At 43.8% G+C, this 26,807-nt stretch overlaps 1 protein-coding gene across 3 annotated transcripts; it reads left to right on the top strand.

The window, feature by feature from the left end:
- The first annotated feature begins 652 nt into the window (after nt 1-652).
- On the top strand, nt 653-26,807 carry ATP7A (ATPase copper transporting alpha). 3 transcript variants are annotated; one of them, XR_011150993.1, is made up of 24 exons: nt 653-737; nt 6,839-6,982; nt 9,561-10,050; nt 10,822-11,553; nt 12,299-12,505; nt 13,500-13,663; nt 14,324-14,485; nt 15,123-15,199; nt 15,385-15,610; nt 15,972-16,205; nt 16,481-16,572; nt 16,989-17,116; nt 17,274-17,428; nt 17,727-17,861; nt 19,099-19,293; nt 19,524-19,706; nt 20,006-20,219; nt 20,874-21,020; nt 21,474-21,616; nt 21,919-22,122; nt 22,660-22,777; nt 23,306-23,408; nt 23,769-24,126; nt 24,517-26,807. XR_011150993.1 is itself a non-coding variant. In XM_069015657.1 (23 exons), the coding sequence occupies exons 2-23, from the start codon at nt 6,875-6,877 to the stop codon at nt 24,043-24,045; spliced, it is 4,494 nt and encodes a 1,497-aa protein (XP_068871758.1). In that variant the 5' UTR covers nt 653-737; nt 6,839-6,874; the 3' UTR covers nt 24,046-26,807. The 3 variants fall into 3 exon arrangements, 2 of the variants coding, with proteins under 2 accessions (XP_068871758.1, XP_068871759.1); XM_069015657.1 differs by having other exon boundaries at nt 23,769-26,807; XM_069015658.1 differs by having other exon boundaries at nt 712-934; nt 23,769-26,807.

Raw genomic sequence — 26,807 nt, 5'->3', positions numbered from 1 at the left:
AGTTGTTGCTGTAAAGGTCACCGGTGGATAAAGGACAAGTCCAGAACATTGTGGAGTCGTCCATTTAGCCAGATGTGTGTGTGAATCAACCTCACTGCATTCCCACTGCAGAGTGCACCTCCCTTTCCATCTGACTTGTAATGACAAAGTTGAGATCCCATTTTTTTTCCACAAAAGGATTTTTATGTCTTGAATCACTCTGCCAGTAACCTGCTTCTCTCTGTGGCCCGTGAGAGTCATGAAGAAGTTAAATTCAGTTTTGAGTTGGAGAGGCTGCACAGGAACAGGCAGTATCCCAGGGTAAACGGGACTTTCCTAATGAGTTCTTAGGGAATTACAGAATGATTTGGGGTGGAAGGGACCCGAAAGCCCATCCTGTTGCAACCCTGTCTCTGCATTTAACTTCTGTTCAGGGTAGAAGTAACCAGAGAAATGAGGTGGGAAAAGAACAGTTATCGGGTCATGCTGGTGTTTGATGATCGGAGAATCCCAGGCTGCTTGGGGTTGGAAGGGACCTTAAAGCCCATGTACTCCCCGTGGCTGTGCGGCGGGCGGGTCCCTGTCGCGATACGGCGACAGCGACAGCGGCTGCGGCCCCGCCTCCTCCCGCCGCCGTCACGTGTCCGCCGCCGTCACGTGCCGGGTGGGCGGGGCCGAGCGCCGCGTGTCACGTGGCACGGCGGGGGAAGAGCCCGGCGGTCCCGGGCCGGGAGCGGCCATCGGAGCCCGCGGTCCCGGTGAGTGCGGACCTTGCGCGGGGCTCCCTTCCCTCCGTCGCTGCGGACCCAGCTCGGGGCCCCGCCTTGGTTGGTTTCACTCCGTCAGTGCGGAGCCGCCTTGGGGCTGCCGCTCCCCCGTCCTCCGGGGCTGTCTCCGGCAGCGCGGACCCTCGGGGGGCTCCCGCTTCCCTCCGTGGGCGCTCCCGCGGCTTTTGGTGCGTGCGGACTCGCCTTGGGAGCTCCCGCTTTTCCCTGTCCCCCGGCGCTGCCCCCGGCCCGTTGTCACTGTGTTCCCGGCGGGGAGGGGGTTTGTGGGCGGCTGCGGCGGTGCTGGACTTACGTGTCCCCGACGGGAGGGGAGGGCCCGGGCCCCAAAACAAGCGCGGCTCGGCCGGGGTCTGCCGAGCCTCTCCGTCCGATATGTGAGGGTGCTTCATCCCGGGGGAGTCGGGGGTGCCCCGGCGGCATCTCCGTGTCCCGGCGGAGCCCCGGAGCCAGAACGGCGTTTCCTGCTCAGCCGCTTCCCAGCGCCCCGGCAGCCGCGGGGGTTCGGCGGGGCAGGGGCCCGGCTCCGCTCCGGGGGCTGCTGCGGGCCCGGCGGGCTGTGCTTATCAGGCAGCACCCACGTTTCGGGGCTTGGCACGCAGTGAGTCTGCACTCACTGGGAAAAGTCCCTCTTGTGCTCTTGTCAATGGCCAGAGAAAGTCTCTACACGCATGAGTCACTGAGCTTCTGTTCCAGTTCTGAGCTGCTCACCTTGTCCCTCTGAAACACCTTACTTAGTGTTTATTCTTATGCTACCTTATGATGGCAGCACTCTGTGCACAAGCACCTTTTTCCCATTAAAAGCATAGTGTGGATATTCTGGAAAAGGTCGAGGAGTTGTTTATGATGCTTTGGGGTGAAATCTCACAAAAATGAGCAAGAGCAAAACAGCTTAACTGTTGCCTCCCTGTGTTCATGTTCTGGAAATTGCACATAAGTAGTATAAAGTTGCTTAAAATCTTTCATGTAGTCAGCAAAGATTGTGTTTCTGAACTTAAATACTTGTTGGATTGGGTGGATATAAATAGGTGAAGATTTGGTGGTGTGGGGCTTTCTGTGTGTCACAATGCCCTGTGTGAGCACAAACACAGTTTGATTAGCAATTAATAATTATTATGTGTTTTCTTAGTAGAGAAAAAACCTGAAGCTTTTTTTCCTCCCCAGGTGGCAAAGCAGGGAAGCAAAAACTAACATTATATGTAGTTTGCTGTCTTACTCTTCTTATTTTTACTGTATAATGCATTCCACATTTTTCTGCTGAGTACTTTGAGACTAAGCTTAAGACTGAGGAGCCCCAGTTGACCTTGGTATGCTCACATAACAAGGGGTTATAAATTATATCCTACTCATAATATTTCCTATGATTTTTCCAAGGGAACGTTCATATTCTGCAAAAATCTGACTTGAAGAGGTTGTAGAAAGCCAAGAAGGAGTTAAAGGATTTGCTAAGAATTTGTCTCAAGTTCTGTAAAACTCGTTAGAAGTGAAGCAGAATGCTTTCAATGAGTACTTTTTTTTCCCCCCCATGCAGTTTGTATAGAAATAAATTCCCTCAGAGCAGTTTCTGTCCTCTGCTGACCAAGCAAGACTTGTTAAAGTCTTGAGCAACATGAATTACAACCTATTTAGAGCGTCATGTAGCTGTGACATTTATTGCAGATGCGCAGTTTCTCTCTCAGTGATTAAGCCTCATCTATCCATGGGCCTATCATGCATATCTCCTATCTAGTCACACTTTCAAATGGATCTGTTTGCCCATGAACCCTATAAAACCTCCTTCTTCCCTATTGGCACCATCTCCTGTAGCAGTTTTTAAGCCCGAGGGTGAGATGATGCAGCTTTTTCCTTTCCTGCCCTTTGCTCCTTTCCATAGGTGCCTGCAGACACTGAGGGACAGGCACTTTTTTTCCATTTAATGTAATGAGTAATTTAGCTTCCTGCTGCCATCAATAAAGCGAGCTAAGTAGCACTTGGCCATTTAGAAATTTAATAAAATCCAAAGGCTGTAATTAAACCTGCGAGATTCTGTTGCTGCCATTTGTGTGGTATTTGCCAAGCTGTGACCTCTTTTAATTTCAGCAGCTATAAATTCAAGGTAGTTATAGATAAACTGGTGAAAACTGGAGCTGTACAGGTAACCAGAAGCACCTGTCTTTCCTAGTTGTATCCCTACTAAACCCAAAACAGGCACAAAGTGTGTCTGTGGGGCACAGAGTTTTGTTGCTCTGTGATGCCTGGGTGAGCTCAGGTGTTAGAAGCACCACAGTGTCTTTTGTAGAGTTAAAAAGGACTCTGAGTTTTTACTAGTGTTGTAACTTCTTCTTTGTATTGCTCATTTTTTAAATTTTCTTTTTTTGATAGTGTGGATTTACAAATTACTGAACTTTGACTTCATCAAACTTTGTTTCTTCAGATATTTTACTTACAGTGACTGGTGTTAGCACATCAAAAAAGTATTTAGAGAGATGAATGAGTGTCTCAGTCACCTTGTGCTTGATCACTACTGAATTTTCCTTTCCATAGGGAGAAATTTCTGTTGGAAGTAGAAATCACCTCTTTCTATTGCTTCATTCACTTCACAGAAGCACTAACTGATGTCTTTCAAGAAAATTGAACTAAATACAGAACTGGTAACTTGTAAAGGGAACTGCCATTTCTTTCTACTGTTAAATGCTGCAATTCTTTACTAATTGATGGCAAAGGTGTTTCATAGAGCAATGCACTGGTTAAGAATAAAAGCATATTTTTTTCTCTAAAACCTGTGTAATCCATAATTTACCATCTCAGGTCTTTTCAGGACCTCAGCTTCAGGTCTTTATAAGAAAATACCTTATGATTAAAAGGATATGTCCATTCTAACTTGCACAAACCATTGCTTTGGAATATATGGACTGCCACAGATAATGACTTCTACATCTATTTTCATGCAAACTTGGGAAAATATTAACCCAAATGAGAACTACGATTAAATTGTTAATATTTGTGTGCCTTTTGTGTGCATCTAGTCCTGATTCATTGGTGTAACCTGTATTTTGAGTCTGCTTAAGGAAGTCATGGTCTTCCTTAATTTAAAGTTGTCAGGAAGAAGAAATATGACAAATATTTTGTTCAAGTTTGAGCCAGATTCTTTCTATCTTGAAGCACTTGTAAGGGAGGCAGAGCATCAGAACTGAAATGAATATGACAAGGTAGAAGACAGTCTCAGATGTAAGGATGTGTTGCCTTTAGATTTAACTGGTTCTCCAAGCAGTTTTGCTTGGGGAGGAAAAAAAAGGATGTGTCTACTTAGAGTCACTGTGTGTAACCTCATATTTCCTTCTGAGAACAAGATCTCTTCGAAGCTTCAGGAGCACTGGAAATCCAGACAGTTTGGCTTTTGGAAATTTCAGCAAAGCTGTACAGAAAACAGATTGAGAAACAGCTCATTAACAATTCAGTGTTAAAAATACCATGTGACTGATTAAAGAGACCAGTATTGCTCATTAGATTTGGACATGTCTCATTTCTTGGAGAACAACCTGTTTTTAAAATTAGTATAAAAACTGTTAGCAACCTGCAACAAAGCAGATAAAAATCCCTGTTGGTTGTCTTCCCCACCAGCAGGGAGCTGTGGGTGATGCTCATGTCGTGGAGATCGGGGACATTCTTAATTGAAGGTCAGAGAACAAAAAGAAGAGCCAGTTTGATCCAACAGATAAATTCTATTGATGGAAGTTCTGCTTTCAGTCCTAGTACTTCAGGGCCTTGAGGGGTTAAAAAGGAAAAATAATTTTAATTTTTTTTTCTTATGCATTTATGGTTTTTGTTTGAATTACAGCCTCTTCCAGGAAAGGGTTTTCTCTGCTGTGTTTATGAATGAACAGCAGAAGAGCAAGGAAACAGACTGAGAAAACGGAGGAAACACTTTGGTCATACAAACTGTAGTAATAATAGATGTGAAGAAAAATTTAATGTTATTTTTACACATATAAACAGTTGGGTTTTTAATGCGTTGCTGGGCATTTGGTAGCAGTGCTTATGGTTACTGTAATCAGTGTTAATTCACTGTGCTGAGAGTGTGGCTGCTGTTAGTTTGACAGAGAACCTTTAATATTGTATCCTGGTTTCTGTAAAAATGGATATTATTGTCCTGTAGCTCGACTCTACTACACCAAAGCCCAGGCAAGGCAGCCAGGAGCTCAGCAGCTTTTCCCTGGCTTCCAGCTGTACCCCAGCTCTCCTCCAAGGCAGCATCTTGCCAACCTTTGATCATTTTAGATAGCAGCTCACAGCCAAAGTGTCCCCTTCCTTTATTTTTGTTTTCAAAGTACAGTGTCAGGACAGTTCGAGTTGGTCGTGTACCTGAAATGCTTTTTAAATGTCTCTCCAAACCCTACCAGAGGGCAGGTTGATCCTGTCTGTGATGTCTCATTTCAGTCCCATGTGCCTGGCTGTGCTCTCAAGTTCCCTGTAAGTCAAGTGCTTTTTGCAACTTTATTTGTGCTTCAGGCTTGTGGGAATATTGGTGTGTCCCTGACTGTGGAGTTACAATGCTGTCCTTGTTTGCTGGGTGTGGGCTGAGCATTCCTTCAGGAAGCACAGAGGATTACGTTTCCATAGGATGACAGGAAAGCAAGTGTTTTCTTGCATAGCTTAGTGGTTTTTAAAGTATTTTGTACCTCTGAGTGCGCAGATCAGCCTGAGAAAGGAGCTGCTGTATGAAATTTGCTTAAAATATACTTTCCTGCTGGTTGGTAATTCTTGTGTCAGGTGTGAGTTCTACATTTCTGTAATGTGTGGATATTCACACACAAATATTGTGTGTTGCTAATAACTCTGGTAACAGCAGGTGAGAAGTGAGATCTGTAATAACTCCTCAGGCAGAGTTGTCTTATTTCTGTTCTTAGCAGGGATAAGATGTATTTAATCTACTGGAAAAGTCACTATTCCCAGTTTTACATTTCTTTCACTTCTTGTTGATTAAGTTCAGCCTTTAGTTTTGTGCATCAGGGAGGTAAACCTGTTTCTATGATGAAACTTCCTTGTATTCTTACATGGTTTGTAACACATCTCAAAGTGAAACCAGAACCCTTCAGGCCTTCTGTAACAGGGAACAGTCTGGGAATGTCACCAAGGAGCAAGAAAAATTTATTTTACTGAAATCATGTAATTGAGTTTTCCAAGATAAGTCCTCAGGGTAAGAAAACAAGTTAAGCTTCTGCTTCACTTCAGCTTGTCAATTAGTCATCAGATTTTACTGCTGCTTCCACTGCTGCCAGACATTAACTGTGATCATTTTCCTGGTCACTAACCTCTCTGTCAATGAAAACTTGCATTACTTTTTTTCAAAATATTAAGAAAAAAATCTGGAGATTTGCTTCTTTTGCCCTCTTTTCATCTTAGTCACTTACAGTTTATGCATTGGGCAAAAGAAGTTCTTTGCATTGGCTGTTATTTCTACAAATTAATTTCATTTAGGTTCATTTTTGTTTTCTTGTTTTTGTGAGCAAAAATAATAATGATTCTCTTCAGAGGAGCAGAAATTAGACTTTCTGAGTGAGGTATGGGAAAAAGCTTGATTTGCTTCCTGAGCTAATTTCAGTTTCACTTGTTTTTGCAAACAGAGGGCAATATATGAGAGAGAAATGTGGAAAAATACAGTTATCAGCTGTGCCACTGTGGCTGCTGTGCCATCCTCTTGTTTCAGCATTCTGAGAGCTGCTGTCCCCCTCTCTCTCTCTCTTGCTTCTCCCTATAATTTAATATTTCACACCAGTGAATCACAGCTTGCTGCATGTGATTAAATGATCTCAATTGTAACCCAAATCCAATCATAGATGCCCGAGTGCTTTGCCTTTTTGAAAATTCAGGGGAAGAAATATGTAAAGTTCTCCATTCTGCTTAGGTCTACTCAGATTTTGACATCTACCAGAATTCCATGGTAAATCCTAGAATCCCAAAATGGTTTGGTTTGGAAGGGACCTGGAAGCTCCTCTCATTCCAGCCCCTGCCATGGGGACATTTTCCACTACATCCCTGTTTTCATTTCAATCTCTGTGAAATTCTTTAGGAACTAATGTCCTGATTGTTTTTAGCCACCAGCAATGAGAAGACTTGAGTAGAAATTCACGATGGAGGCAAAATCCGTGACCATCGGCGTGGAGGGGATGACCTGCAACTCCTGTGTCCAGAGCATTGAGCAGCACCTTGGGAAGATGAGTGGAATCCATAACATAAAAGTAAGTGACACTAGCACTGTTTCTAGCAAAGCTTTGTAGGAGAAACCGTGATAAATTGTGCTCCAAGGGAGGAAAATCACGTGGGAAGAGTTTGTGTATGTTTCTTGGGAGGCTGATGTTGGAGGTCCATTGGTGTATTTCTGGTAAATAAGAGAAAAGCAGCTGCTTGCTTCACTGCTGGGGGAGCCAAGTCATTATCTGGTGCTCTTAATTAATTTTCTGCTCTACAATTAATTCAGTATTGTGAAGTAATGGGGGGAAAAAAAGGCAAGAACAGGGTTTGTCCTAATTCAGGCTTTCTTTGCCTGACTTGGTTTTAACTTTTTTCTTAGCTCGAAGGAGATACCAACATTGTTCGTGGTTTTTTTCTGTCATGGGCAAAATTTTGGACTGTAGAACATTCCAGGGTGAGCTGATTATCCTTGCAGAGTACATCATCTTACAGTAGTTTTAATAATGGAAGCAATTTAAAAGCTGGGAGACTCCTATGAATTTTGTGACCCAGCTTGTGGTAGAAAAAGCAGTTCCAACAACAGAAAATTGAGGAGTTTATTTATTTAGTGTCCGTGTTCTGAAAGCATCCTGTAACATTCTGTAGTTGTTGATTTTACTCCAAACAAAGTTACATCTTCCTGGTTTTATCAACAGTTAACTCCTATTTTAGTGAGGATATCTTAGGTGAACACTTCCATTCCCAGAACCGGGCACAATTTTAATTTGGGGGCTGTGTGGTTGTCATCTGCACCTGGTTTTGCAAGACCCATTGTGGTGCACTTCCCCTGCAGAGCAGGTGCTGCACAGTTCAGAGCAGTTCCCTTTGGCCTGAAACAGGTGTTTGTGTACACACACACACACCCCCACACACACACACAAATTTTGGTGAAAAGCAGCAAAATTTACAAGACAGATAATTTTTCATCTTACTTCAGCTATAAAGGAGCTTTAATGTGAGTCTGTGCTCTGGCAGCAGTGCCCTGGAGCTCTGAACAGCCCCCTGTGCATGGCCAGATAAATCAACTGGGTGTCTGCAAGCATGAACCCAGATAAAGGCTAAAAGCAGCCTGTAAAACAATACCCCCTAGGGAGGATTTCAGAATCATCCCTTTCTCCTTCTTCTACCAAAATGTCATTTTGTCAGCCTTGTGTTTTCTCAGGTAATTTCTGTGAATACACAGGTGACTTTGGATAGGACAGGGAGATTTATACTTTAAATTGATTCAAGACAGTGTGCATCCCCAGTGTCCTTTATGTAAGGAATGAAGCAGGGCTTTAAAAGGACAGTATTAAGACTTTTGTATTTAGGTTTTTAGGTAAATACCTTATCCCAAAGCTGAGTGCTATTTCAAAAGATACATTGCAAAAACTCAGTCTGAGTAGAGCAGGACTCTACTCAGAGTGGAGTCCTTTAAGAGGACTCTACTCTGAGTAGAAACTTTAGGAGGTCATATTTAGTAATTATCCTTTTTACAGCATCAGAGCTTCAGTCTAGCCAGATCAGTTGTTTAAGAAAATTCTCTGGGAATAGTAAAACAGGGTTTAGTTTAAAGATTATGAATTAGGTCAACAAGGGACATGAATGTTAGATGACTAATACAGACAAACAGCTGCTTTTAGGTTATTCTGCAATGAAACCAGTAAATGGCCATGTTGCTAATTCTGCTAAGGCCCATAATTGGGACAGAAATGAGGAAAGGTGGTTCTTAAAATGATTTAACTGATACAATTTAATCATGTCTGTGGTCTTTAGCTTGTACCTTTGCCCAGAGGAAAGACAGAATTGAATTGATAATGTGTTGGGCCTCTGGCAGGCATTGCTTTTTCCTTTTGGAACCTGCAGTTACTGTGTTTGATATATCATCTGTTGGGAGAAAATTAAATTGAGGATATGTGTACCATCAGATGGGAAAGGTTAATACCAAATAACGATGTCTCTGGATCACCAAAATGTACAGAGAGAGGAAAAACAGATTCTTTAATATTAGTCACATATCAGGTTTCTAAAGTGAGTTTTGGTGAAGTTTGCTGTGGGTTTTTGCCCACAGCAAGTTACCAGCCTGTGCCTCCATTGCCTGGAGATGCCTGGCTCCTTTCACTGCTGCTTAAAGCTGTGGGTTTTTTCGAAGAGTGTTTTCTTCCATCCTTGTAGCCTGAGGGAAGTTACTCCTAACTGCATTAGAATTACTGCTAACTGATTTGGATGTCTTCTGTGGGCTGTTTTGCTCCAGGGATTGAATTGGGTTAGTCATTCCAATCCAAGTGAATTTGGCTCTGGAAGTTTCATTAAATGTGTTGGTGCAGTCTGGATGTTGCAAGTAGAAGTGGCCAGACAGACTTGTAAAGGATTCTGGAACTGGGAGTCGGGCTGGGATCTGTTCTGTCCAGCCCTGTTATTGCACAGGAGAGCAGGAGTTACTCAGTGGTGGTGGCTTTGCTCTTTGAGGTGAGTAGTGAAAGATAAAGTTATGCTGGACAAGTATTGCTAATATTTGCAAGTAAAGGCAGCTTCTAGTCTGGTGCAGTGTCAGTTCTCAACTTTGTGTGTTGCAGTTTGCTAAATTGCTTTGTTTGTCCCCTCGAGGTCTCTCTGGAGGACAAGAACGCTGTTGTCATCTACGACTCCAAGCTGCAAACTCCAGTGACTCTGCAGGAAGCCATCTGTGACATGGGATTTGATGCTACCCTGCCTGATTCAAACCCAAAGCCTGTTCTACCTGACACAATTTTCCTCACCCTCCCTGCTCAGCCAGCCCTAACACCCAGGCAGATTTGTGCCACGCTGCTGAGGAACAAAGGGATCGTGGATGTGAAAGTGTCCTCTGATCAAAGAACTGTAGTGGTGACTTTCATCCCTTCCATCACCAATGGCAGCCAGATTACCCAGCTGGTCCCAGGAGTAGATTTGAACATCTCTGTGCCAGAGGTAACACCTGGAACTTGGGAAGATTCCAGCTGGTCCCAGGCGAGCAGCGCTGTGCTGCGCCTGAAAGTCGATGGGATGACCTGTCACTCCTGCACCAGCACCATCGAGGGGAAGCTTGGCAAACTGCAGGGAATTCAGAGGATTAGAGGTAAAACCTTAGTGTGTTGTCATGTAAATTGAAGCTGGCAAATTGCAAGGAATCCAGCAGATTAGAGGTGCAATCTTAGTGAGGTTTTATGTAAATTGAGTTTGGCTGTGCTGTTTGGTCTCTGATGGCTGAGATAGCTAAATGTGACAGTGACTCTTTGAGGGACTGAGTATTTAATTATGCTTTTAATATGGACTAGAAGTGAAGAAGGGAGCCCCCATTGTGGGAAGGATGTGGCTGTTACATGTGTGACAGTGTTCAGAGGTTGTTTTGCATTTGGTAGGGAGCCTAGAGTAATTGTGCTCCGTAATTTTATTATCAGTTATAGAAATCTCTAATAACAGATGTCTTCTTAAAATTACAATTAATAGTAGTTCATCTTTTCTGTCCAATTAAAAATTTCTATTGGCATATATGTAATTGTATCTGAAAGGCAGGACCAGCTTACTGATATCTTTAGCTTTGGGATAATTGTATTGCCACAGATCCCAAAACAAGGATAAATTCTGTAAGGAGTAGTGATGCCATTTGTGAAAATCTCAGGGAAAGAGCAAAAATTTGAGGAGGAGTTGAAAATTGTTGTAGTACTAGACAAAAACTGGTTGAAGAACTGAGTTGTTTGATCTTTACCAAACCAATGAAATCTCCTTTCTGTTGCAATTACATTTCTGACCATTTAAAGTGTTGCTGGAAAGCTTTGACAAGGTCCTGGGATATGCTTATTATGCTTAGGGCAGTGACACACACTTATTTTATTTATTTAATTTCCAGTGTCCCTGGACAATCAGGAAGCTGTTGCTGTCTACCAGCCTGCTCTAATTACAGCAGAAGAAATAAAACAGCAAATTGAAGCAGCGGGTTTCACAGCAGCCTTCAAAAAGCAGCCTAGACCCCTGAAGCTCAGTGGGATTGACCTGGAGAGGCTGAGGAATGCTCAGCCCAGAAGCTCTGAGGCATCAGAGAGAGAAAACTCCAGTGGGACTGGCACAAAGACAGTTGTGTTCAGAGTTGAGGGGATGCACTGCAATTCCTGTGTCCTCAACATCCAGAGCACCATATCGGCGCTCCCAGCAGTGACGAGTGTAGTGGTTTCATTAGAGAGCAAATCTGCTGCTATAAACTACAACCCAAGCTTAATTAGCATAGAAAAGCTGAGGAAAGCTGTGGAGAATGTGTCTCCAGAGAGGTTCAGAGTCAGCCTTCCTGAGGAGCATGAGAACGTGGCACTTTTCCCCACGCTGGTGTCTCCCCTGAAATCTCACCCTGCATCCAAGGATCCCAGCCAGCCCCTCACACAAATTGTTGTGGTCAATATTGAGGGGATGACTTGCAGCTCCTGTGTGCAGTCCATCGAGGGAGTCCTGTCTCAAAAGGCAGGAGTGAAATCTGTTCATGTCTCTCTCCCAAATGGAAATGGGACTATAGAGTACGACCCACTGCAAACAAGCCCGGAGGACTTGCGGTCCTCAATAGAGGAAATGGGATTTGACGCCTCTTTTCCAGGTAATGACATGTGAAACTTTTAGATTTACAAGGGTTGTGCAGTTTTGTTCTGGATTTGGTACCACCCAAGATGAAATTTAGCAGCTGACATACAGTTTGACATACTTGCCAAGAGAAGCTTTGTCTTCACTGCAGGTGAGATCATTAAAGGTAACGTGCACATCCTTTCATACATCAGATTGGCTCAAATGCCTGAGGGGTCACAATATAAATATGTCAGATAAATGCTATTTTATGTCAATAACTGCAGAAGTGGTTGGGTGCTCACACTTAATCCTTTTCACCCTTTTCTTGCACAAACAGAGCATCCCCTGAGTTGCTGTAAGGAGCAGTGGCCTGTAGTTCCAGAGCCTTTCTCTAAGGTTAAAAACACTGACTTTGCTTATGAAACGTGTATTTGCTTACAAGTTCAGCTTTGTGCTCCAGGTAAAGTCAATAAAACTGGGGGTAAAACTAAGGTTGCAACACAGAGGTTTTGCTTACAGCTACAGGAGAGGACAAAGGATGTGCAAGAGAACAAAGACAATGAGGAAAGGCAAAAGGAAAAATAGTAACAAACAAGTAAGTTAATCAGTGGCCACCTTTGTGCTGACTCTTAACTGACAGAGAGGTGGATGGATCAGCTTTACAAAGTGTGTACAACCACCATTTTCAGTCTAAACAAACAGCAGTGTGTCTGTCACAGCAGCTCATCCCTCCCTGCAGTGGCTGTTCACAATGTCTCAAACTGCAATCTCCTTTCCAGCAAAGGCAGAACTCCCTGTGGCCAAACCTCAGCTCTCCCTCGAAGCACAGTTGGACTCTCACAAGCCTGAGCCACCCTCCAAAGTGCCACCAGCCCACCTTGGCAGGCAGGAGAGCAAGACCATCTCCAAGTGCTATGTCCAGGTCACAGGAATGACGTGTGCCTCGTGTGTAGCCAACATCGAGAGGAATCTGAGAAGGGAGGATGGTGAGATGTGTGTCAGTGTGGTCTGTTACATTTCCAGGCATTTGTTTTGGAGAATCCATCTGGCTTTTGCAGTGTTTTTAAGGGCTGGGTTGTCAGGACAGGTGTTTCTGCTCAGCTCTGGTCCATAGGGCAGGAACAGGGACATCCTTGCTGCTTTATGGATGTGCTGCCCAGACACTGCTGTTGCAAAAGCAGCAGCTGAGTGCTCCAAGGAATATAGGGATGAAACATGGAATCCTTTTGAAGGTAAAACAGCTCTTTCCTACTGCAGGGAGGTGCCCAGGTGTGCAGCTGAAAGGCAGAAGGAGATGTGTGCTTTAGGGAGCTGTGACAGAGGGGCTGTGTGAGTGGATTAGAGGGACACAGGTTAATTTTAGCTCTGCGAGTCAGGGCAGTGGTGTCTGTGATTATATTTGCAGGAACAAACAGCTGCATGACTGTGATGTAACAGAGTCATTAATGCAGACTGTGTTTAATTACTGTAATGAAGATGGATGGGTTTCAAGTTAGCCTGGATTTTAATTTTTTTCATCCTAGAAAATGGATGAATCTAAATCCTCTCAGTGCCCAGTAGGATTGCACTGTTAGATCTGCCCTCTCATACAGGTTCTCTCTTGAAAAGAGGCTTCTAGATATGGTAAATGCAGATCAGAGAAATATGCAGCACTGTATTTTAAAAGAACTTCTTTTAAGTAAAAATAGATAATTTTTAATATGGCATAGGCAGAATTAGATTTGTCTATTTAATATAATTATTTGTCTAATTAATTTGTAATTAGACTGTTAAAGGCATGGTGCTCATATGGAGTAATGCTTTCATCTGTCACACCTCCACTGAGGTGGGTGTTGGTATAGCTTCCAAACATGAGGATATTTTTCTTTCTGTACAACACAGAAGCTTTCCCAATTTCAATAAACTGTGTTGTGCCCTCACGTTACAATAAATGCAGGCTGTTTCTTAAGCCTCATCTGCCACTCACATTTTGTTTCCTAGGAATACACTCGATCCTTGTTGCCCTCATGGCAGGGAAGGCAGAAGTGAGGTACAACCCTGCTGTCATTCACCCTGCAGCTATTGCAGAGCTCATTCGGGAGCTGGGCTTTGGAGCCACCGTGATGGAAAACTGCGGGGAAGGAGATGGGGTTCTGGAACTTGTTGTAAGCTGATCATTAAACCCAGCCACCCTCAGCTTTTATTGCTTTTATCTGTTGGATGTGCTTGTGTTAGTGTCCACTTCCTGGAGTTTAATCGTGTCATAGAACTTAATTTATAAAAAATGTAGTATAAGGGTACATTAGGTACGTATCATAGATTTTATCTTGTCCTGCAAACTGTGCTGGCTCACTACTGCTACACTGAAAATGCAGAGAAATACTCCTGTATTTTTCTGTTTGCTCTTCCTGTTGCTAGAATTTACTTTTTTTTTTTCCTTTTTGAAGCTGAGTATAGCTCGGTGTCCCCCAGCTCGGAGACTGAACAGCTAACAGAGTTTTAGCAGGGCTTAATAACCTGGTCTTTAAGCAGTGCTTCCGCTAGAAGGATTGGAGGGGCCCCTGAGCAGCATGGTTTTGTGGGAGGCATCCCTGCCCATGGCAGGGGGTTGGAACTGGATGGTCTTTAAGGTCCCTTCCAGCCCAAACCGTTTTATGATTCTACAGCACTCCCATCTTTAACTAGAAAGATCCATCTCACTGCTTCACACCCCAGATTAAAGCAATAAATAATGCACCATAGTCACAAGCACTCTTCCTACTTCTTAGGATGCATTTGCCAGGTAACCTGTGCTTTGCTAACAGGAAGGAACCTTTATTTTACAGGTGAGGGGGATGACCTGTGCCTCCTGTGTGCACAAGATAGAGTCCACCCTCATGAAGACCAATGGTGTTCTGTACTGCTCGGTAGCTCTTGCAACCAACAAAGCCCACATCAAGTATGACCCTGAGGCCATTGGTCCTCGAGATGTCATACAAGTGATAAAGGTGAGTTTTATGTAGGCACCAAGTGTCCTAGAATATCCAGTGTCCTTGGAAGAGTTACACATCCCAGAAATAGAAGGAAGAGCTCTTAAAGCAAAAAATAGGTCTCTTTTCTTCCATCTGCTTTCTTCTTCTTAGTGCAGGTTTCTGCAGCTAATATGTGTGTTCTGGCTCAAAAATGCTCTGTTACAACTTTGCCTGAGTTTTTAAACAGAAATAAAGTGAAACTCAGGTCATGGTAGACTTGGAGATACCAGCTATAGGTTTTTAGAAAAATAAAAGCACATCTATTTAAAAATAAAGCACTGTAGCCGGTGAGAGGTGAAATAAGTTCTCAGCCTTCTTCAGTTTCTCTTTTTCTGTGCTTTAGGAACAACCATTTTGGAAAGTCACACTTTAGAATAGCATTTTATTCCCAAAAGGTTAATTTCTACATCAGATTGTTTTTCTCTCTTTGTAAGGTTACTAAACATTAGTAACAGACAACAGTAAGTAAACAACAGTTACATTTCATATCAGAAATGTTAATAAAGTTAATCAAAGGTAAGACTGGCGCCGCCAGTAATTTGGCAGTAACTGAGCACAAAGTGTATTTTAGAGCTGACTGTTCTCATTTTTATTACTGCGCTTTTTTTCTTAGGATTTAGGTTTTGCTACTTCCTTAGTCAAAAAGGATAGATCTGCCAGTCATCTGGATCACAAACAGGAAATCAGGCAGTAAGTATTCCTGAGCATGCTAAGATTCTGTAAACATCTTTGATTCTTCTTTGTTACTCAAGCATCAATTTAGGATATTTTGTGTGACTGTGCAGACTTACTGCTTAAAATATTCTCCAGCACTTGGCTGCAATACAAGTTTTTTTCCCTTTCTGTTTTTTTTTTTTCCTCTTTTTAAATCTGAGGTGGAAAAGGTCTTTTGTTGTGAGCCTGGTTTTCTGTATCCCTGTCATGGGGCTGATGATTTACATGATGGTAATGGACAGCCAGCTCTCGGATGCTCACGCACATCACAACATGAGCAGTGAGGAGATGGAGGCCATCCACTCCTCCATGGTCCTGGAATACCAGCTGCTACCAGGATTGTCTGTCATGAATTTCCTGTCGTTTTTACTCTGTGTCCCTGTACAGGTGAGTGAGGTTATGGCAGCTCCTGCTTTGTTGGGCTTAAATGCTCAAAATGGAAGGTGATGAAGAAATTAAGTTTGAAAAGTGAATGTAATTATGCTGATGCAAAATGCTTTTGAGGTTGTGTTGCCAAAATAGTTGGTTCTGGGGACTGTCAGGGGTGGGGCAGGGCAGGCAGTGGAGAGGTGTTGTGCACCTGAGGCAGCTGAATCCCTCTGGGAGGGCACTGGAAATACTGGGAGTACTGTGGGAAGACCACAGCCTCAGGTAGAGCTGGGATTTTGCTCAAGGAGAGAGGCAAATAACACAAATAAAATGGAGAAGCTGCCGCTGTGTGTTAGAGATGTGTGAAATGCCATTGCAGGTGTTCGGGGGGTGGCACTTCTACATCCAGGCCTCCAGAGCACTGAGGCACAACACTGCCAACATGGACGTGCTCGTGGTGCTGGCAACATCCATTGCCTTCCTCTACTCCTTCGTCATCCTCCTGGTGGCAATGGCTGAGAGAGCCAAGGTGAATCCTGTCACCTTCTTCGACACCCCCCCGATGCTGTTCGTGTTCATCTCGCTGGGCCGGTGGCTGGAGCACGTGGCAAAGGTGAGGGAAAGAGACCCCCAAGGCACTGAGAATCATTTCAGGATGTTGTGAACCTTGTAGAAACACCCCCTGCAAAAGCTTTGCTGGGTTCTTTTAACCTTCTGTGTTGTAAAATTATCTTTAGTAACCGAACTAATAAAAGTTTGACTTAATTATCAGACTGTTTGCAGAAAGTGTTGTCTTAAAAGGGTAAATTGCAACACACACAGTTGTCATTTACCCAGCTTTTTTTTTTCAGTAGTATAGTCAGAAAAATATGAAAATTATTATTCTAGGGTAAAACCTCAGAAGCACTGGCAAGACTAATTTCATTACAAGCTACTGAAGCTACTATTGTTACCTTGGGCCCCGATAACGTTCTTTTAAGGTATCTTGCTTTGTCATTTGCTTTTTCTGTTGTTCCTTTTTTGTTGCTAACATGCTTAATTCACAGACAAATTTTACTATTCTATAGAATTATGAAGCAAATAATTTCAAATTTGCTGGCAGATAAAAATATTAAAATGCAGAATTAACACTGCTCTGCTTTGTTTTATTGGTTTATTGTCCTATTGCTGGTTTGGTTTGGGTTTTTTTTCTGTGATAAGACAGTGGATTTTCTTAACTGGAAAGTAAATAAAATTCTGGTAAGATAGGCCATTTCAAAGAGCACTATAACTTTCTTGTGGTCATTTTGGTATGCACTAATGCCAGCCAGTGGGGTTGTGCTTTGTGTGTAGTGCAAGCTCCTTTGCCTGGGTCGTTCCAGTTCCAATCTCTTGTAAAACATTTGCCCTGTTCCAGTGAGGAGCAAGTGGATGTGGAACTGGTTCAGCGAGGTGACATTGTCAAAGTGGTCCCAGGAGGCAAATTCCCAGTGGATGGCCGTGTTATTGAAGGACACTCCATGGTGGATGAATCTCTCATCACAGGTCAGCATTTGCTTTTTCCAAGTGTAAAAACGTTTTCCTTTAACCAAATCCGCAGACAGGAAGTCAAAGCTGATGTTCTCCCTCTTGTCAGGAGTTGGCAGCTGTCCCAAAGGTGCATTTTTCAGCAGTGTTGTGTCTGTTGTTGCCTTTCCCTCAGGTGAGGCCATGCCTGTGACTAAAAAGCCTGGCAATACAGTTATTGCAGGCTCCATCAATCAGAACGGGTCCCTTCTGATCTCTGCCACCCACGTGGGAGCTGATACCACTCTTTCCCAGATTGTTAAACTTGTGGAGGAGGCCCAGACCTCAAAGGTAGAGTATCATCAAATTTAGCACTCGAGGTTTGCTGTCTCATGCAGGCACCAGCACACCAAATCACTGGAGGGGTGGCTGAAACTGCTTGGATTTGAATTGCAGCTGCATAATGAAATATCCTGCTGAATAAGGGCTTTGATCCTGTCTACTGAGCCAAGTCTCATCCTGTTATTAAGTAAATCTGTAATTATAAAGTGTGGCAAGCTGAGTGTGCTGCAAGCAGCAGCTGTGATTCTTCTCTTCTGTGCCTTCAGACACAAACATGATGGTGCTGAGTGATGTTTCTCCTTCCCAGGCTCCCATCCAGCAATTTGCAGACAAACTTAGTGGCTACTTCGTTCCTTTTATTGTGGCTGTGTCTGTGGTTACCCTTCTTGCCTGGATTATAATTGGGTTTGTGGATTTTGAAATAGTGGAAAAATACTTTCTGGTAAGTAAATTTCCTTAAGCACCTTCTGAATTATTTAATAAACAGCCTTACAATTTTATTAGACTGCAGTGATTCCCTTTCTGGATTATCCCTGCAGGCAGTCACTGACTATTGCTGCTCTTGTTAGTACATTTTTTACATTATGTATTTTTTTTTATACTCTATCACTCCTGCAGTTAAAGAGAATCCACATTAATTTACTCCTGTAAGTTAGGATTTTTAAAAAAAGTTAATTAAAAGAAGTAAATATTAAACATCAAAAATTTCCCACCATCCATCCCTCCTCTGTGAGGGGAAAAAAAAAAGTCCCTCCTGTCAAAAGCTCCAATTCTGCATCTGGCTCTGTTAGCACAGCTCTGTGTAAATTCATCTTGGAAATCAGTGGAATTCGTCTTCATTACAAATTCCAAAGGAGGGTCAGGATTCCAGCTTGGGTTTAAGGGTTGCTTAGATCACAGGTTTCTTGTTTCAAAACTATTTCTGATTAGAATTTCTTAGTTTCCAAGAAAGCAATCTTCATATCTGCTTTTTTTCCCTCCTTACTGTATATATCTTTGATAGACTATCTTTTATTACAGTGCATCATTAAAGAATTGTAGCACATGGTGTCTTGTTTAGGAAAATGTCCTATAAATAAAACAATCGAGGGTAGATGCAGTATAGAACAGAATTTGGTTAAACAGTCATTAATTTAATCATTCATCTTAGGTTTTGCACAATTTGCCTGTGCTTTACTTCAGCATTAATACTCAGGAGCTATATTAGCAGATGTTTCCTGTAGATACAAAAATGCTGCTAGCAAGGATTTTCTTGCTGGTTTCTGGGTCCGTGGGAGACTTTTCTCTCTGGCGGAGGAGGTGGCAGGGAATGTGGACGGCCAGGACACCTGCAGCCTTGAAAAGTCTTGTTTGTGGTGTAATGGAGAAACATTTTGACAATGGATGTTTTAGGATTTTAGCCAGTCACCCCCAGGGGGTGGCTGGCCCTTTGTCCAATTGGGCTGTGAAGGGAAAAGTCTATAAAAGAGTTTGTAAAATAATTAAATAAATCAATCTTGCTGCACAACTCCTGCCTGCTGGATCTTCTCTCCTCCTCCTCCCTATGGCTGCGGGACACGGTGATATACCGTAGGAACCAGGCCTGTGGGAATAGTTTCCAACCTCCAGGGCAATGTGTAGTTGAACGTGTTGTTCCTCCTGTTCACTTTCTTCCCTGACCAACTCCCCTCTGTGCCCAGGGCTACAACAAGAGCATTTCAGCAGCAGAGGTGATCATCCGCTTCGCCTTCCAGGCCTCCATCACGGTGCTGTGCATCGCCTGTCCCTGCTCCCTGGGCCTGGCCACCCCCACGGCCGTCATGGTGGGCACGGGCGTGGGGGCCCAGAACGGCATCCTCATCAAGGGCGGGGAGCCCCTGGAGATGGCACACAAGGTGGGCACTGGGGTGTGCCCACAAGGGCTGTCCAGCCTGGGGGTGGTGGCATTTTGCCAGCTGTTGTTGGAGCAGATGATGGAATGTCCCGGTGGGTCCCATCCGGCTCGGGATATTCCGTGTTACATCGTCGCTCCGTGTTCGGAGGTTTGGTTGAAGGAGGTGCTTTTCTAAGGAATCTGCACCTCCATGATGGGTTCATGGAATCAAATCTTCCTGCTGTCCTGCAGGTGAAGGTGGTTGTGTTTGACAAAACAGGGACCATCACCCACGGCACTCCTGAGGTGATGCAGGTGAAGTTCCTGGTGGAGGGGAACCACCTCCCTCGTCACAAAATGCTGGCGATTGTGGGCACAGCGGAGAGCAACAGCGAGCACCCCCTGGGAGCAGCGATCACAAAGTACTGCAGAAAGGTGAGGGGCTCCCACAACACTGCCTGCTCCCACTCATGGAAGAACCTCTCTTACAGGGCTTCATAAATACCACAAGGCTGTTCGTGCTTATTAAGTAATTGCTGTTTAATTGGGTAAGCTGAAAATCGTGGAGCCACATAAATTACACCGTATTGGATGCACCATTCAGACTTAGATTTTGATGATTATTTCCCTCCTCCTCTTTGTTCAACTGCACTTTATTTTGTGGGCTTTATAATTGTGTTGTGCTATTACATATTTAAAAATTTCATCAGTTTCCATCCTTTTTTTTTTTCTAGGAGCTGAACTCAGAAACCCTTGGGACATGTACAGACTTTCAGGTAGTTCCAGGCTGTGGCATTAGTTGCAAAGTCTCCAATATTGAAGCTTTACTCTACAGGAAAAACAGAATGGTTGAAGAAAACAATGTTAAAAATGTGACACTTGTGAAAATTGAGGAGAATGCAGACGAATCAGTGCAGCCTGCTTTGATCATTGATGCTCAGCTGCCAAGTAAGTTAATTCTGGGTTTGAGAATAAAATGGGGATTTTTTTGATTTTGTGTCTTTAAGATCCTTAAGAGTGAGGTCACTTATTTCTGCCTGGAGAACCGGGCTGACATCAAGGCACACATTAAACAGTTGCTCATCAGTTTATTTCATGCTCACACATCACTCAGAACATTTAAATGAAATACAATTTCAAGTTGCATGTTGAATATGGGACTGGAAAATCAGACAGGAGTTGTCTGTCTGCTCTCTCTGGCTTTACTTTGCTTCATCCCAAGTTACCACTTGCTAGCCAAAATTATGGGTATTTGCATAACTAATTAGTTTTCACTCAAGAACAGCTCATTTTTAGGTTTTTCAACTCCATTGGGCTGTTCATAGAAATCAAAAGCACTGATAAGGGGAGTTGGTCCTTTGACCTGGGGTTTTTGGCCCTCTGACATGGGGTGACTCCCCAGGACTGAAGAAATGTGGTGTCTCCCTTGTTAAGGACACATGAAGAGATTGGTAGGGCAGAAAACACTGAGAAATTCTTTATTTCTGTTAGGATTTCCTGCAGTGCTGTTCCAGTGCATACTGGGAGAGCCTGGCTGGGATGAGCTGCAGGGAAGCTCCCTGGTTATCCACATGATGGTAGCACTGTGCTTTCTTCCTTCAGCTACTGTGACCTCTCAGAAATACTCAGTTCTCATCGGGAATCGGGAATGGATGACCAGGAATGGCCTCCTGGTGAGAAGTGAGGTGGACAAAGCCATGATGGAACACGAGCGGAGAGGCCGCACGGCTGTTCTGGCAGCTGTGGATGGTGAGTTCAGGGCTGCTGTATCAGTTTGGTTGTCACTAAGTACCACATAAAACATCACATAAATCGAAATTAATAAATAGTGATGTCATAGCAGCTGCACCTGAAGCAGGGTAATGGGCTGAAAAGAGATCATTAATCAGTTTTACAGCACTTTCTTATGGGAAAGGCTCTTCCTACCTGACTTAGCTGACAGGAGAGTTGGGCATAATAATAAAATGCAAAGACTTCAAAGAAAGCGAAGGGGGAGAAAGGAGGAAAAAAAGGAACTTTTTTTTCATTGTGGTTGTGCAGTCCACGCTCTGTATAGCTTTAAACCTTGCTGCCCTGATACCTGTTCTCATCCCACTTTCTACTGTCAGTAAGAACTGGTTCTGGAACTGGACTTACTGGGAGAAGTTCGTTTTTCTAAATCAATAAAGATCTTTATTACAAACATTTTCTTTCTGTTTTCAGGAGTGCTCTGTGGCTTGATAGCTATTGCAGATACTGTGAAGCCAGAGGCTGAGCTGGCAGTGTACACTTTGAAGAGCATGGGGTTAGAAGTTGTCCTCATGACCGGTGACAACAGCAAAACAGCCCGGTCCATTGCCTCTCAGGTGGGCTGGGGCTGGTTTCAGCAGGAAGGGTGGTGTGGCTTGTTGATATTGCTGGTGGCTGGTCTGTTGTGAAAGACGGTAATATAAAAAAATTCAGAATAAAGAGGGAATGCAAGAAGTTTTTGAATAGAAATAATACCAGCTGTGAATTCAGAGCTGTTTTCATATCATTGGCTGGGTTTGCTCTTTAGCTCATGAATGATAATATGGATTTCACTCTTCCTGGCCACATAATTGCAGGCAGGAGCTTTGACAGCTGCTGGAAAAGCTGCAGCACAGTTGTGTCCTCTCTCTCTGTCTAGGTTGGCATCACCAAAGTGTTCGCAGAGGTTCTCCCCTCGCACAAAGTGGCCAAAGTGAAGCAGCTCCAGGACGAAGGGAAGCGAGTGGCCATGGTGGGAGATGGGATCAACGACTCCCCAGCCCTGGCCATGGCCAACGTGGGCATTGCCATTGGCACGGGTACGGATGTGGCCATCGAGGCAGCTGATGTGGTTCTCATCAGGGTAAGAAACTGGAGTTAAAGGGAGCTGGTAGGAGGGGTCAGAAGGCCCAGAGTGTTGGGGTGATGCAGGGGTGCACAGTCTCCATAATCCAGGAGAACTGGAGCAGAGGTTGTCCTCCCTGTGTTTAGATCAGTGATTGTCCCATGAAGGAAACTTCTGAGTTTTCTGGGTACTGGACATTTGGGGGTAATTAAAGTTTGAGAGTGGGCAGAGGGGGAGAAAGTGACCTGTCCTTTGGCAAACACAAATTACATTTGGGTAACACACCACGGCACCTCCAGTGTCACAGGCACTTCTTCCTACACATCAGCAACACCCTGGCAGACCGTGGTCAGTGTTTGGAGCTGTCCTGTGAGGTGCTGTGGATGTTACTTGGATTGTGATGGATTGGCACTGACCAGAGCAGCCTCCAGAGGGCTTACTGTGATTAGCCTGTTACATCCAGTGCACTGTGGTGAGCTGTAGAACAGGACTATGCTGGCACTACACGTGTGCTTTCTGTCTATCTGACTGCTCCAATAAACATTTTCACTGCAGGATGACCTGATGGATGTGGTAGCAAGCATAGATTTATCCAGGAAAACTGTGAAGAGGATCCGGATCAACTTTGTCTTTGCTCTAATTTACAATCTCATTGGAGTTCCCATAGCTGCAGGTGTGTGAGTGTTGCCTGCACTAATTGGCTTGGGCTCAGTGAGTAGAAGATGGCAGTGATATACTGTTGTGTGGGAGAGTTTCTGTTGTCTTTATTTCTGGCTGGCAGTAAGGGCAGAGTTCTCTGCCTGGGGATGCTGCAGTGGAATATTTGTGAGCTGTCCTCATCCCACATCCCACACTATGGCTGCTATGGATGTGCTCAGCACATCAAAACAACTTCAGGATAAAAGGTTTGTTGAAAGAGCCTGGTCCTGTGAACAGTTCTGTTGTAGGGTGGGCAGGATATGCCACCTCTGAGTTTCAGACTGTGGAAGTGCAGCACATCCAGGTGTGTATTCACCTGAGGTTCTTGTTAAGATAACCCCCAAATCCCTATGGATTAAATATGGGTCATTTAAACTAAAATCCCATTTACTAACAAATTAAAAAACAACTAAAACTAGACGGTCCATGTGAAATTGTATCTATCAGTAGATGAATAATGCAGTGTTCCTGCTCTGAACTTGCTGCTGGTGTAATTTTCCAGGTGTCTTCCTGCCCATTGGTTTGGTTCTGCAGCCCTGGATGGGATCTGCAGCCATGGCTGCCTCCTCAGTCTCTGTTGTGCTTTCTTCTTTGCTCTTAAAGATGTGAGTAGGAACAGTCTTGTGGCTTGTAACTTGGGTTTGAAGCTCGGGTCTTTTACTTTGAGTGGCAGAAAATAAATGTGGGACTGTGAGAGATTTTGAAGGCTTTTGAAGAGCAGTTCAGGCAAGTCTGTGTTAAGCAGACAGTAGTGTTTAAAAATATAATTTCTAATGTGAAGAGATGTACAAATTAGAAGTGTTCAGAATGGGAAATTCCTTAGTGGCCTTTGTGTGTTTGTGAGAACTCTTGTTGCTCAAATTATAAATGCCTCTGACTTGTGCATAATCAGTTTCTATCCGTATTTCAGTGTACTTCACTCCAGCCTTAGAGGTATTGATATATTTTCGTTTTTCCTTCCTTAGGTACCAGAAACCAAGTTCTGAGAAGCTGGAGTTCCGTGCTCGTGGTCAGCTGAGGCACAAGAGCCCCTCAGAGATCAGTGTCCACGTGGGGATCGATGAGAGTGGGACTGGCTCCCCTAAGCTGAGCCTGATGGATCGAATCATCACCTACAGCAGGGCCTCCATCAACTCCCTGTTGTCAGACAAGCGTTCAGTGAACAGCATCGTCCTCAGTGAGCCTGACAAACATTCACTTTTGGTGGGGGATTTTGGAGAAGATGATGACACAGCCTTATGAAAGACTCGCTCCTCCCACCCCCACTAAGGCAAAACAAAAAAACCCCGAAGCAAAAAACACAACCAAAACAGCTGTGGTGAGGTCTGTGCATGTCTTGATCCTTGTGGAGGTCTTTTAGATGCATTTCTTCTTCAGTGTAGAGGTAGTTTTTGCAGTGACTTTCCAGGATCTTTTGTGGTTTTTAATCTAGACTTACCAAAAATATCTGGTGCGGGGCTGTTGATGCTCACAAATGGGGCTGTGTTCCCATTCCATGGAGCTTGCAGTATAGCATTTATTTTGGCAAATTGTCAAAATACAATTAACGAAGCTAAGGAACCAGAAACTCATTTCCCAGCCTTATACCAGGCTATTTTATGCACAGTGGAGTTCAGTACTGTGTTAAAAAATTGTGAATTTGCATCTGCAAAATCCTGAAGGTTCTGTTTGCAGAGAGATGTGCCTTACTTCAGAACCCTCTCGCTTCCACAGCCTGCCTTCTGCCAGGAATGGGTCCTCTCACATGCCTTTTCTGCTTGTCAACATCTGGTTCCAGCTTTTCGCACTCCAGGCTTCAAATCATCTCCATGGGATCTGGATTCCTGTGTGGTGGAAAATGGGGAGGTTTGGGGCTGAATCCACACTGAGCTCTGCACATCCTGCCCCAGGACACTCCTGCCCTGAGACTGTCTGCCTGAAGGTTGTCCAGGTTGGGAGGTTTGCTCATTCCCAGCCTCTCCTAAGCCAAAAACTCCTGCAACACCTGAATGCAATGCCAGTGTGAGGTGTATTAGCCAAAATGTTCAGCTTTAGGAAGGAGCAGTGCAGTTAGTGCTCACCACCAGAATCTGCTGGCACTCCTTCAATGAACCAGGGGAGTTTGTCACACAGACTGCCTTTAAAATCTTTACAGTTCAGTCTTTGCTTGTAAAGGTAAGTGTCTGTATTCTAGGAATGGCCCAGCATCACTGCACTGGTTGATGCAAACCCCCTTTGTTTGGTCTGTGCAGATCCAGGCACTGTGAACTCAGACAGCTGTCATTTGTTACTGCACTGCAATATCAAAATGCAGCTTTTGATCATGAAATCATGAATATCAAAAATATCCTCAGTGAGAGATGCCCATCAGCCAGTAGCTGGTTACCTGTTTGTTACTCACTGATCCTTGCTCTCCCCATGCACTGCTGAGGCAGCCATCAGCCCCAGTTGCTGGGTTCAGTAATGTTCAATTTCATTATGAAGTGCAGTCCATGATGTAAATGTGTACTGATTGTGCTTGTAGAAGAGAAATGCTCAGTTTGGTGTAGATAAAGAGATTCTCTCTAATATTCTGCTTTTTAACTCAAAGCCTGATGTCAGGGCATAGATTGTGTATGTAAAAAGTCCTGAGTAAACAGCTCTTGCATTTCATCTGAGAACCACCAGAAAAATCCCGTTGTGTGAGAGCAGAAGAGCTGTACTGGGGGATGTGTTGTTAGGAAATCAGGATACCTGTATTGCAGTCAGGAGAGCAGCATCAAATGCTGCTGCTGCTGGTTTAAAAAACAAAATACTTCTGTAGCAGGATTTGAGTTCTTAATATCTCTACATGAATACAGAGTATTTTTATAAATTAGATTCCAGCTGTATGTAATATGTAGTGTTGTTACATGCTGAGATAGATCATTGCACAGCCATTCCATGGGGTTTTGTTCTCAGTTTGCAGCAGCAGAGCTGTTCTTACAAAGCAGATCGTTACCCAAAGCTGTTTGGTTTTGTTAGGATGTGTTTTAGTGCTTCACAATCATGCAAAGACTTCAGTTGTCTTGTTTATCCCCCCTCCTTCTCGGTGTTCTTGGCACAGTTGTGCAGGTGAAAGGGAGGTGTTTACATATTTCTGTCCGTGCTGTGGGTGGTCTGTCACTCCTTCAGATGGGAGTTTTCAGTGCTGGTTGGGGAGTGGATGGCATGGAAATGACACATCACCCTCCTACTGCAGGAAACAGGGAGGTAGTTCAGGGTTGAGTTCCTGGTTGGTAGATAAAGCAGCAGAAAGAACTTCTTAAACTATTTCCAAATATATTTGTAGAGCACTTTGCCTTCAGCCTTTTGTTGTCCAAGTGCTGTGTGGGTTGAATGTCCAAGTGGGTTGAATGTTTACAGCTTTACCTCCAACTTTTTCCCAGCACAGATGTTTTTCCAGGCTTTATCATTTTCTGTGAAACTCAGTGTTTGATCCAGGTACAGCAAAATAAGGCTCTTTTTCCAAACCAGGACACTTAGAGTGGTGCAGAGATGATTATCAGGGAATAAGGAACAGCAGCTGCTATCTGGGAGGGATGTGAGAGCAGCTTGTAGGGACAGACAGAGGATCAGGCTCTGGGGAGAGGAAATAACTGAGCCCAAAGGGGGGTGGGGGCAAGGTGGTTGTGATAAAGTCAGATTTTTGAAAGCAGGTTCTCTGTCCAGCACTCCCAAGGGTGAGGTAATGGCTTCTAGGATGTTTAATTTGTGATTGAAATACTGTAAAAGGTGCTTTATGTTGAAGAACCAAAATCCCCTTCCGTTTGAATGTAGAGTGCAAGTGGAATCATGTGTGGGAGCTCAATGTTTTCCCAAGTGTGAATGTTTTAATGTGTAAATAGGTTGCTCCTGTTGGAGACACTTTAAATTTCTGAATCCAAACTATCACTTGGAAACACTCAGTTACAAACAATATTGTATTACTCCTTTGTCTATTTTATTGTTTTCTGTATCTAGCTATTTATAAACCTGTGCTCTATTTAATAAAAAAGTACATATGC

Source organism: Aphelocoma coerulescens, chromosome 4A (assembly GCF_041296385.1).
Source record: "Aphelocoma coerulescens isolate FSJ_1873_10779 chromosome 4A, UR_Acoe_1.0, whole genome shotgun sequence".
Lineage (NCBI taxonomy): Eukaryota > Metazoa > Chordata > Aves > Passeriformes > Corvidae > Aphelocoma > Aphelocoma coerulescens.
This window is presented reverse-complemented; position numbering and strand designations above follow the sequence as displayed.